The 12,962-nt window shown below is 42.1% G+C and overlaps 1 protein-coding gene across 2 annotated transcripts in view; it reads left to right on the top strand.

The window, feature by feature from the left end:
* Positions 1–12,962, top strand: part of Gpd2 (glycerol-3-phosphate dehydrogenase 2) — a 143,882-nt gene that overhangs the window by 69,854 nt on the left and 61,066 nt on the right. For both annotated transcript variants that reach the window (XM_052724089.1, XM_052724088.1), the window contains exons 4-6: positions 2,819–2,943; positions 4,262–4,359; positions 5,367–5,530. In XM_052724089.1, the coding sequence (XP_052580049.1) occupies positions 2,819–2,943; positions 4,262–4,359; positions 5,367–5,530 (387 nt within the window). The remainder of the gene's footprint in view (positions 1–2,818; positions 2,944–4,261; positions 4,360–5,366; positions 5,531–12,962) is intronic.

The following is a 12,962-nucleotide window of genomic DNA, read 5'->3' on the forward strand; positions in this document are numbered from 1 at the left end:
AGCAAGGCCTTGCAATGTGTGGTGGGGTGAGGAGGAGGGGTGGACTTATTGAGTATTGGAAGCGACATTTCTTCTAGGATGCTACATTCTTCTGCTCAGCAGAGGGGCACTGCACACAGGCCACACTCAAGTGCGGACTGTCTGGCAGGTCTGAGATCATGGCCTGGAGGGCATTTTGGGCTGCTCGAATAGGAAGCAGAGGTTGGATATCTTCATCTTGTCCTCTCAGGCTCACTTTCCTGGTACAGGCATCTTGATGGAATAACTGTGATGCTAGGGTTTAAAGAGAGGCCTATTTTAAATAATGTGGCTCCTAAATACCATCTGAAAGTCAACTCCCTCGTCTGATCTTCAACGGGAGAGAAAAATGGACTGATTTAGAATGCCGAAAGAACTCTGTCGGACTTACTAAGTGAAGGTGGTAGAGAATGTGCAGAAGAGGCTGGCGAATGGGATTTTGAGGAGATGCAATTCTGGGTTCATGCCCTGAATTCAGGTTCTCCGCTGCAGTAAGATGAGAGTGTCCTCCGCTCTGAAGGAGGCCCTAGTGAGCCTCTGAGGTTCTTCGTTTATTTGCCTGGGCAGGGCCACTTGACAACTGGCCGTGCCCCGCTCATATCCGGTGTCCGTCCTTGGACTCTCAATCCCTTTTAAAATATGCGCTGTCTCGCTATTCCTCTCCAACTGTAGCATACCCAGAATAAATTGAGTAATGTTTTAATAATTCAAAGTATTGCAGAACTTTTTCTGACATATATGCCTAAAACCAGAGATGTGAGTCCATAGTACTTATTATTTCTGTTGTTTTTACTAGGTAGGACATTGATCTTGAATCAAAAATCTCTTATTTTTTACTCTTTTCTTTTTTGGTTTTTTGAAACAGGATTTTTTTGTGTGTGTGTAGCCGTGGCGGTCTTGAAACTAGCTCTGTAGAATAGGCTGCCTGCCTCTGCCTCCCGAGTGCTGGGATTAAAGGGATATGCCACCACAGCTCAGCTAAAGATCCCTACTTTTCAGTCTTCACTGTTTCCAAATATTGTGTTCTTTTAAGTCAAGGGAATTGTTCTGGTCTTACGGTGGCATTTCTGTTCAAATTTTTAAACTGTTAAAAGTTATAAAAGCAACCCTTTGATACTAAATGGCTCTGAACTGGATACATGCTCTTTCTCCTGTCCTAGTATTGGGGGTCCAATTGCTTCTGCTTGTAATTGTAATTGTAAATCCAGTCATTGTAATTGGTTTCCATGGTGTTCCTTACCCATTGCCTAAGGGAGTAACCAGCCCTCAGGCATTCCCAATGGTGCCCGTGGATGCATACCACAGGTCTTGTGAATTTTAAGAACTCACCTAGTGTATGATAATAATTTGTAACATTGCTTGTCATCTGTAGTTTTGAAAAGGCAGGGGTGTCTCTGCAAGAAAAGAAATCAAAAGTACGTTTCTCCCTCTAAGAGATCTGTAGTACTCTTGAGATAAAGGGGATGGAATGATTTCTAGAATGTACCTATCTTTGTTCAGCCTCATCCTAGCAAGAACATTATCTTTTAAAAACTGTGTGTGTGTGTGTGTGTGTGTGTGTATGTGTCTATGTCTCTGTGTGTCTGCACGTGTGTGTGTGTATGCACACACATGTGTATGCACACGCGTGTGTACATCTAGGCATGTGAGTGCAGGTTCCTGCAGAGGCCAGAAGAGGACATTATATTCCAAGGAGCTGAAGTTACAGGCAGTTGTGAGCCACCTGAGTTGGGTTCTGTAATTGAATTTAAGTCCTCTGCAAAAGTAGCAAGGGCTTCTAACTGCTGAGCCATCCTTCCAGCCCCAAGAGTGTTTCCTTTTTCCATGGATACTCTACACTGGTTCATTTGTCCTAGTTTGTATTTCTTTTTAATGCTGAAATAGTATATCATAAGCAAATGTTTTAAATTACAGTGTAAACTCAAGTAGAAGTTCTTTGGTTTCTAAATCTTGGTGTTCATGTGTGTGGAGTCAGGGAACAATCTTGTTTGAGGAAGGGTCTCTTTTGTTGCTTACCGCTGCATACACCAGGCTATCTGGCTTGTGAGTTTCTAGGGATTCTTCTGTCACTCTGTAAGAGTGCTAGGATTACAGATAAGTACCACCTTTTCGTACATATTTTTGTGTGTTCTGGTGAATGAACTCAGGTCCTCATGCTTGCATACTTGTGTGGCAAGCCCTTGACCCAGGGAACCACTTCCCCAGCCCGTATTCTCTTGTTCTACCATGTGGAAATTCCCACCTGCCCGTGCCTCCTGTTCCACATCCACTAGATCACTGCCTCCCTCACCCTATCCACTATATTACTAGGTCAGGCACATTAGCAAGTAGGAGCCAGCACACAGAGGGGTGCTGGGTTCGTTTTGTTGGTGACTGCATTACAGTTGCACAGAGTACAGGGATGGAACAGTTTGCACTCAATAGGGAGGGACAGGCATGCATGCTGAGGGCTGTGTGACAACACCTATTGAATGCCATGTGGGAAAAGATGGTGCCAGACCCCCCTTTGATCCCCTAAATACACCAGAGAGTCTCGCTGCCATGAAATTGTACTGTAATGTTTTCTAGGTGTGATTCATTCACAGTTTAATATGCTTCTAGTTCTGGCTTGACTTTTCCCTCAGGAAGAGCCTAAAATCTCTTCATTATAATATAGACAGTGTACTGCACTTTGAATACAAATTTATCCATGTTCAGACTAATTTTTCCAGTGATTGTCTCTACCCTGGAGAAGTGCCTTTAATGAATTACATACAAATTGTGTAATTTAAGAAGTTAATTTGGTTTTCTGGTTACACAGGACTAAAAACAGCCCTTATAGAGAGAGATGACTTTGCATCGGGGACCAGCAGCAGAAGCACTAAATTGATCCATGGTGGCGTGCGGTATCTCCAGAAGGCTGTCATGAACTTGGATGTTGAGCAGGTAATTGTGTATGCCGGTTGTTAAACAAAAATTGCCACTATGCTTTTTCTACCCAATTAAATCAGGCTTTTTTCTTTTTCTTTTTTTTTTTTTTAAATGGCTTTAAACATTTCTTCCTGTTCAAAATACCTGTTTAGTGTATGCTGCTGGAGTATCTTTTAGGAGAGGTGTGCCAGTTCGTGCTGTGGAGTATTATGTTTACGGGTAATCAGGGGCTTTTTCTGTACAAGCATGTCAAAGTAGCAGACTTCCAAAATCGCTTTTAGATGTGTTGTCTTTGAACAGTTGTGATTGGGTTTTTGCCAATGGCCACCAAATTGCTCCTTGGGAGCAGTTTCAGGGGCGCTGTGCTGTAATGCAGACGGAGTGCCAAATTGATCTCTTAACTGTAGCTGCAATCATGCACTCATATTGCCACTGACATATTCTTCAGGAAAAAAAAAATGTTCTGAGTCACGCTTTCCGTGTGTCACACGTTATTGTGTCCAGTCTCCCGTCATTTGAAAACTGCCAAGGCACTGTGGAAAGTGACATTTCCCAGAGGGGTGAAAAAAAAAAAATCAGCTTCCCTCCATATCTGCTTTTCATACAAGGGAAACACAGCAACGAGGACTTGCCATTGTCAAGTTTTGAGTCTGGCCCCTTTTCTCGCCTTGACAAGTCAGCTTTGAATCTGTCCCCTTTCCTTATGTCTCTCTTCAGCGTCTGTGATGGATGCCGAGAAAACAGCACGGGACTCATGATCGACTTATTTCAGATGTGTTCTGGCTTATTTCGTCAATATCTACCGCCTTATTGTCATGTGTAAAATTCGTATTATAATAATAATGCTAGCTCTTTAGGCAGGCATAATGAAGGCCACAGGAGTGCAGACAAAGACTTTACCATCTGTAAAATAGCTGTCCAGGGCTACATATCATCTTTGCTGGGTTTAGGGAAGGCAAGACAACTTTCCATGAATTTGAGCAATCTGTTACCTCTTACCTGGAGAAAACGTTCTGGGGAACAGAGAAAGGGGACAATCCAGAGGAAGCAAGATAAATGGTTACAATAATCTTGTAACTCAAGTCAGGAAAATATCTTACACCTGGGAACTCTGACAGCATGTTTTTCTCCTATGCAAATACAGTTAAGGTTTCTAAAAAATCTTTGAGGTTGACAGCATGATGTATTATTAGAGATTTGATTAGGAGGGAGCTCTCCTCGCTCAGAGGTGGAAGGTTTCTGTATATCAATCAGTTGGCAGGGTGTCTGTTTGCCATTTGAAAATATTATGATCTGTTACTGCCAAACTAATTTTCTCTGTTTTGATTTTCAGTATAGGATGGTGAAAGAAGCCCTTCACGAACGTGCCAACTTACTGGAAATCGCTCCCCATTTATCACACCCCTTGCCTATAATGCTCCCAATTTACAAGTAAGCCTTTGCTATCACCTGTAGGCTGTGTGCTTGTCTCGGGGTAGCAGAACAACATGGGCTCTCATGGAAACAGTTCTTTCCTGTGTATTTCTTAATGTGGTTTTAATTGGTCCTAATCTTTAATCTATTCCAAATACTTTCTTTGGTGTATTGAAAAATAAAGTATTTCTTAAATAGTCTCTGTGGACATATGTCTAAGGGCTAGATTTTGAAGGCAAAGGAGGTTGAGTTCTCTGTTTACAATTAATAGAATCTTATTCCAGTTTTTCAGAGTACGTAGGTGAACAGTTGTCTTTAAGGCATTCGAATGAGGTTATATGTGCAGCGTAAAATGTAGACCCCCTTCTCCTCCCAAATTACCCTGATGCAAAATCTGGAGCTACTGTGTAGAAACTCAAAGCCCAGCTAGCTATATTGGGTTATTTTTACTGTCGAAGTTAACATAGATGAAATTCATCTGGGAGGTGTGATTATACACGATCAAACTCATTTCCCTAATGTTAGAACTGTGTGTGAAGTTGCCCGAAGTGGGAGAAAGGCCCAGTAACACAAAAAGGTGGATTATGTAATTCTTTTAGCCACACGGGTGGTGTAGGGCTTGAAACAGATTTGGTCATCTAGGCCGTATTTAGTTACAGATTGCTGAGGGCTTCTTCAACCTGGGTGTAGTTTACATTTACCAAGGCCTCCAACTCTACATTGTTTGAATCTATCTCTAGACCTGTGAGGCCCAGGCACAAGGATTTATTTTGAATGTGTCCTGAAGAATTCTAAGATGCAGCAGGGACCAGCCATGGAGGCGATCATAAACTCTCATTGACTCTCTTCTGTATGGCGGCTGAGCTAGTGTAAGAAGCAGCTACGCAGGTTCTTTTTTTTCAGCCCACTACTTCTAGGCATGACTTCGCTTTTCCTGAATGGCTTTCCTTGTAATTTAAGGTGACATTCTATAATGTTATACTGTGTTTCTAAAAAAAAACCCTCTCTCCCTGCTTATGCTGTAGGTGGTGGCAGTTACCTTATTACTGGGTGGGAATCAAGATGTATGATCTGGTTGCAGGAAGTAATTGCCTGAAGAGCAGTTACGTCCTCAGCAAATCCAGAGCCCTCGAGCATTTCCCCATGCTCCAGAAGGACAAGCTGGTAGGAGCCATTGTCTACTATGATGGTATGTGATACGTCTTTTCTTTGTACAAGATATTTTTCTGTCCAGTTATAACCCCTGCGAGTGCTCTGACCCTTATAGTACACCGTAGTGATGAAATAGGTTTGCATTTTTACTTTTAATGTTAATCTTACGCAACAAACAAATGTACCCACACACCATTTTTTTTTTTTTAGTACTGGCTGAAAAACTACCCATGGTGCTTTGCTTCTAAAAATCTTTGTTTTGTTTAATTAATTAAAATAATTTAATTAATTAAAATGATTCCAGGCTGGCCTGGAACTCACTGTATATATAGTCTGGCTTTACATTTGAGGCAGTTCTCCTGCCTCAGCCTCCCAAGCTGGGATTAGAGGTGTGAGTCACAGCACCTGGCTGTTTGTGTTACGTTCTGTTTCCCCTCTCAGTTCTACCTGTGCCTCATGGTTGGTTTGGTCCATTTCTCATAGCTGTGAATTTCCCCCGCCCTCATGCCACTCAATTTGTTCTATGTTTGGCAGTGCATACTTGCCTTATGAATATATTATGATGTTGAAAGCCGCTGAGGATCTGTTAGATTTTCTCGATGAAACCTATTTTCAAGGGGTTATAAACCTAGAGAAAAACGCCCCTTGGGCTGAAATTGACATGTTTTTGTTTTGCATAGGACACATCATTCTTGACAGTATAATTTATATGTTGAGGGTAGATCAACAGTGCATCTGTGAACCCAAACTTTCGTCTTTTATTACTTATTTGCTTGCTGGTAGATTTTTTTCCCCCTTTTACTTTTACCTAATGTCCATTTGCTGTGTGTTCAATGTGAATTCTGTTGTGTATGTGTGTACATAATATAATTTGCACATTTTTGTTCAAGGAAAGTAAACAATATATTTCCAGATAGGCCACAGTCAACAGCAACAATACAAAACAGTACAATCAAAACCCATTTATGATCTTCACTAGTCATGTTAAAGCGTGTGTACAGGACTAGAAAATACCGTAAGAATATTCCCTTATAAGAAACTAGCTGGACACAGGTGAAGGTACTTGTTGAAAAGGCTTAGCAGTTTTATGACACAAAGACGTTTAGGCTTTGAATCTCAATAATCCCCTCCCATTACATGGTCTTTATATTTGGTGTTAGATCCATGAATTCTTAGCACAGAGGATTGTTTTTGTGTGTGTGTGTTGTTTTAGAATATTTGATGCAATATTTTATATTATATTAAGTAATACTGTTTCTGCCTTTAAGGCCATCTTTCCTTTTCTTCTCCCTCCCCCGCTTTTACTTTGTTCCAATGTTACCTTTCTGAATCAATTCAGCTGCCTGACAGGCTTTTATATATAAATGCAGAATGTGTATGTGCAGAGGGGGCAATAGGCACCAAACTTAAGAAAACGTCCTAGGAGCAACAATATTAGAAAAATGTTAAGGGTCTTAGACAAACATTAAAAGCTGGAAAATTAGCAGTTTGTAGGGCTTTTTCAGCATCTGAGACACCACAGGGGGGTGGGCACTTAACTACTTTTTTGGTGCCCTTGATGGAGCCTACATGTTAAAGGACAACCTTCACTGTGAATCTGCTTTCTCTGCAACAGACCCTTAATGTTAATCTATTGTAGTTTATTGGGTGATTACTGTAAAGAGGCTTCTGGTCCAGGAGGAGTAGGCATTCCGTAAATAGCATCCTGTCTATACTCATGTGGAAATGCTTGTGGCCTTGCCCTTCTCTTACTTTTTCCTCCCACCCAAATCCTTTCAAATTTCTACTGTTTTCAATAACATGGGATGTGTTAGGTGCTAAGTCTTCTGTGTTAGGCTGTGCATGCTGGAATTACCCATTGAAGAACATCGGGCTCTTAACTGGGCTCATAACTGTTCTAGTTTGAATTATAGATTCTTACTGTGGCGAATTCAGGGAAAATCTGTGTTTTGTAAAGCAGAAGAAACATCCTACTAGCATTAAGAGAAAAAAATCACCCTAATTTAGAATGAATTGATCTTTATACTTGGTTAGAGGGTACAGAAATAGAAATTGAGTAAAATTTATTGAAAACTTTTTTTTTTTTTTTTTTGGTTTTTTGACACAGGGTTTCTCTGTAGCTTTGGAGCCTGTCCTGGAAGTTACTCTTTAGACCAGGCTGGCCTTGAACTCACAGAGATCCACCTGCCTGGTGTGTACCACCACTGCCCAGCTTAAAATAATTTCAAATTGATGTTTCAAAATTGTACAATCTTCCATCATGAATGGAAGAAGTGAAAAATCATTACTCTGGCCATTTGAAATCAAATGTTTGTCTTTCCACTTTGTTCTGAAATTCTTCGGGCTGCAATATGTAATATTTAAGGTGAGGCAAGAGCAAAGCCATGAAAGAGTAGAACTGTTTGTTTGCTCTCCCTGTGTACTCACAGATCTTGACAACTCCTTTTTTATCCAGTATGGTGTGCTGCGCAGACTGTGTCCCTGTAAAATAAGGAGGAAGGAAACACCAAGGCAAAGGAATTCAAGGCATTTTCAGAAGCAGGAAAGAAAGCCCTAATCCTTGACTCAAGGCATTTCGGAGAGAAAACCAATCTTTTTGAACCATGACAACCTTGTGTGTATACTTTACAAAAGGTTCATTACTGAGATGAAATAATCTCTTATTCATAAGTAACCATTATGAATTGGCTAAGAGCACTTGCTTCACAAGCATTAAAGCCTGAGCTCTCTAGCACTCAAGTAAATAGCTAGGCATGGCCTTCTGTACCTGTGATCTTGCGCAGTAGGAGTGGGCATGCGGAGAAACAGGATGGATAGGGCTTGCCTGATCAGCCAGCCTAGCCTCCCCCCAGCCTCCACCACCTTCCAGAAAAGAAGAAGAACAGCAACAACAAATAAACAGAAACCTATCAGGCTCCAGGCTCAGTGAGAGACCCTATTTCAAGGGAATAAGGTGAAGGCAGCTGAGAAAGATACTGATGTCTTCTCTGGCCTCTTTGTACAGACATGTGTGCCACACACACATGCAAAGGGAAAAGTAAAGAACTATCCCATTACAAGACTGTAAGACAACCCAGTGTATTTCAAAATGAATTCAGGCTTGAAGAAACTTTAAAAACAGTACTTACATTCATATACAGTTACCTATTTTAAAGTAAACAGAAACAGTTTTTGTAATTTCTACCTACAGAGAATCTTGATCCTAATGAAAAGATTATGCATATTCATAAAATGAAGTTTTGAGTGATGTCAGAGCTGTATTAACTACAAACTCTCATGAGTAAATACATCATGGAGCTACATCAGCCACAGTGACTATGATGCCTTGGAAACAGTGGCCTATACCAGTCATCACTGTCATGAAGTTGGCCTAAGGGTTGACACAACCTTTAAGGTCTGTTCAGCACTGAACTGTTAGAGCTTTTTTCCCCTTGCATTATTTATTTATTTATTTACTTATATTTATCTATCTATCTTATTATTAAGAAATTTTCTATTCATTTTACATACCAATCACAGATCCCCCTCTCCTTTGTCCTCCTGCCCCCCAGCCTTCCCCCACAACCCACCCCCCATTCCCACCTCCTCCAAGGCAAGGCCTTCTCTGGGCATTCAGCAGAACCTGGTACACTCAGTAGAGGCAGGTCCAAGCTCCTCCCCCTGCACCAAGGCTACACAAGGTGTCCCACCATAAACACTGGGCTCCCAAAAGCTCGCTCATCTACCAGGGATGGATCCCTACCCCACTGCCAGGGGGCCCCAAAACAGTTCAAGCTAAACAACTGTCTCGCCTGTGCAGAGGGCCTAGTCCATCGAACTGTTAGAGCTTTAAGGTGTCCATTTAGAAGTACAAACTGGCCGGGCGGTGGTGGCGCACGCCTTTAATCCCAGCACTCGGGAGGCAGAGGCAGGTGGATCTCTGTGAGTTCGAGGCCAGCCTGGACTGCCAAGTGAGTTCCAGGAAAGGCGCAAAGCTACACAGAGAAACCCTGTCTTGAAAAACCAAAAAAAAAAAAAAAAAAAAAAAAAAAAACAAACTGTACAAATATCAAAAGATTTTATTTTATTTTGAGACAGAGCCCCATGGGAACAGAGTCCAGTGGGTGGCAGCAGTGGTGGTGTGGCCTGCACACAGGTCTCTCACCTGCTGGCCAGCTGCTGGGGTCTGCACCAGAGCTGTAGGGTCAAGACAGTCTCACTCTGTAACTCTGGCTGGTCTAGAACTCACTATGTAGACCAGGCTGACCTTGATCTCACAGAGATCCACCTGCCTCTGCCTCCTGAATGCTGAGATTAAAGGTCTGCTCCATTGTACCTGGCTCAAAAGTTTTTAATTACTTAGGACCATAGTTAGTCCTAGATAAATTCTGATAGCTACTGCATATGATCAAAGCAAAATACACTTCTCTAAAAAAATTCCTGTAGGTCATGGAATAAAATTTTCTTGCATTTTGCTTGTTTCTTTATGTTTTCAGAGACTTGTTCTTACTATGTAGTCCAGGATGGCCTTGAAATCATCTCCCTGCCTTCCCAGTGCTGATTTTGTAGGTGTGCTCCACCAGACGTCGCTCCCCACACTTTCTGATGTAATTGTGTATTCATTTTTGTGTATGGCAGAAGTATGACCACCATGGTATTTCACTGTTAACTGTTAAAAGACAAATTGATGCTTATGGAGGAATAACTGCTATCTTTTTAAATGCAGACAGAGTAAATGTCAAGTTTCTCAGTAAAATCCATATGAAATGAAAGGATGCAAGTCACATGCCAGATTTCCCCTCTAGTTACAATTCCTTATATTCTTTATTGAAAATATATAATTCATTCCCTAGCTTTCTCTCTGAACCACGGCCCCATGTCTCCTGTGAGCCCCTAGTCCTTAACTACTAGAGTCTTCCTAGTTAGGTCCTGGCTACACGGTGTGCACTAAGAGTTCCCAGGTAGAGAGAGAGGTGACCAAGCCATTCCCTAAGAAAGTGGGAAGGTGTCGAAAGCTTCTATGCTTAGATGCTTGGCAGTCTGTTAGATTATGTGGCTGCTGCTGGAGTGTAGCCTGGTTCCTAGGTACTTATTTCCTCTTCTGTCAGCTTTAGTCCAGCTTTGTAGTTCCTCACAGTGGTGGCACATCCTGGTAATCCCAGAACATGGGAGATGAAGACAGCAGGATCAGGAGTTCAAGATCATATTCAGCTACATACTCAGTTCTAGGCCAGCCTGGGTTAGATAAGACCTTGCCCTCTCTGTCTGTATGTGTTTGGAGACCACTTCTCACTATGTAGCTCTGGCTGGCTTAGAACTCACAGAGATCAGTCGGTCTTTGCCTCTGCAGTGCTGGGATTAAATGCATGTGCCACCACACCCAAGACCATGCCTTAAAAATAAAAATTCCAGTTCCCAGAGTGGATTCCTGGTACACTCTAGATGGACTTTAGTCATCCAATCATCTGCACAGAAAATGGGATATAATTAAAAATCATTAAATATTTAAAGCCATTAAATAACCCCATTAAACCTCTGTAAAATGAAATGGGGGAACAAAGTCATAGCTTTAAATTTTTCCTTTCTGCCAGTCAAGACACTGACAGAGAAAGATGTTTCACTGTATACCTAACAATGCTTGTAAGTGTACCTTATGCACATATGAAAATCTCAACCAGAAGAAATCGTATTGGCTTTCCCAGTGTAAATAAAAGTTGGTTACACCCATGTTTCAAAGGGGAAATTAAAGCCTATCGTTCACTAGAATATTCATTTTTATTCCATCTTAAAACTCACAGCGTACAAAGATGCATTCAGCTGGCGAGAGAGCAAAGCCAATTTAATCTCTGGCTCCCCTGAGGTAAATGTAGTTCACGGTCCTGCCCCCACCCCAACCTCAGCTATAATCCCTGGCTCCTGGAGGTAAAAATGCACTGAAGTGAGGAAAATTCTGCAGCAGGATATAATGATCCAAAATGACAGGGACAATAATGACAATGAATTTCATGTCTCCCAGTCATGAGCTGAAGATGCTTGACTAGGCTGACGTATACAATTAAATTGTTACAGGTACAGCAGGGGATTGCAGTTAGCTGTGCGCTTGGGGGAAATGATGCCTCTGGCAAAAGGCAGATTGAAGAATCCAGCCTTTGTTAGGAGCAGCCTATTACTCCTTTAGGCATGCACTGAGACTGTACACTTTAATAAAAGGAAGCCGAAGTCAAAGATGAGTCTTTTAAGGTATTTATCTACTTTTAAAGCTTAAAGGAAAATCAATTACTCAATACCTCACAGGTGATTTTTTTTTTTTTTACTTATTGTTTTTTCATTGCATTCTTTCGCGCCCGCCCCCCTACCCCACCCCACCCCAAAGAGTTCCTGGAACACAAATGAAATCAAAATGGTGTCAATGTATGATACCTATAAGCAATAGGTTGAGCTTTTTGGGTGTTACCTACTTAAACACAGAGACACCCTGACTTCTCCAGAGTCATGGAAATAGGTTGACCAGATAACCGAACATCGTAGATTTGTGAACAGTGCCCACTGCCTGTCTTCAAGATTTTGGACTGCCTTTGCTGTTTAACAGGGTTCTTTTTTTTTTTTTTTTAAATCAGGTTAGAATTTTTTTATTAAGAAATTTTTTATTCATTTTACATACCAATCACAGATCCCCATCTCATCCCACCTCCTGCCCTGCCCCAGCCTTCCCCTCTCAACCCCATTCCCTCCTCTGAAAAGGTAAGGCCTCCCATGGGGAGTCAACAGAGTCTGGTACATTCAGTTGAGGCAGGTCCAAGCCCCTCCCCCTGCATCAGGGCTGTGTAAGGTGTCCCACCATAGGTAGTGGGCTCAAAAAAGCCAGCTCATGCACCGGGGATAGATCCTGATCCTATTGCTAAGGGGCCCGTTAAGCAAATCAAGCTACACAACTGTCTCCATTATGCAGAAGACCTAGTCCAGTCCCATGGAGGCTCCACAGCTATTGGTCTAAAGTTCATGAGTTCCCACTAGCTTGGTTTTGTTATCACTGTAGGTTTCCCCATCATGATATTGATGCCCTTTGCTGATAGAATCCCTCTTCCCTTTCTTCGACTGGATTCCTGGAGCTCAGCCGGTGCTTGCCTGTGGATCTCTGAATTTGCTTCTATTAGTTACTGGATGAAGGCTCTATGATGACAGTTAGGGTATTCACCGATCTGATTACCAGGGTAAGCCAGCTCAAGCACCCTCTCCACAATTGCTAGTAGTCTAAGCTCTGATCATCCTATGGATTCCTGGGAACTTTCCCTAGCACCAGATTTCTCCCTATCCCCATGATGTTTCCCTCTATCAAGGTACCTCTTTCATTGCTCTCCCACTCCATCCTTGTTCCAGCTTGACCTTCTCGTTCCCTTATGTTCTCATCCCCCATCCCCTACCCTCCACCCCTCCATCCCCAGTTTACTCATGGAGATCTCATCTAGTTCTCCTTCCTGGGGTGATCCAAG

This window comes from Peromyscus californicus, unplaced genomic scaffold (assembly GCF_007827085.1).
Source record: "Peromyscus californicus insignis strain IS unplaced genomic scaffold, ASM782708v3 Scaffold_7__1_contigs__length_154581171, whole genome shotgun sequence".
NCBI classification, from domain to species: Eukaryota; Metazoa; Chordata; class Mammalia; order Rodentia; family Cricetidae; genus Peromyscus; species Peromyscus californicus.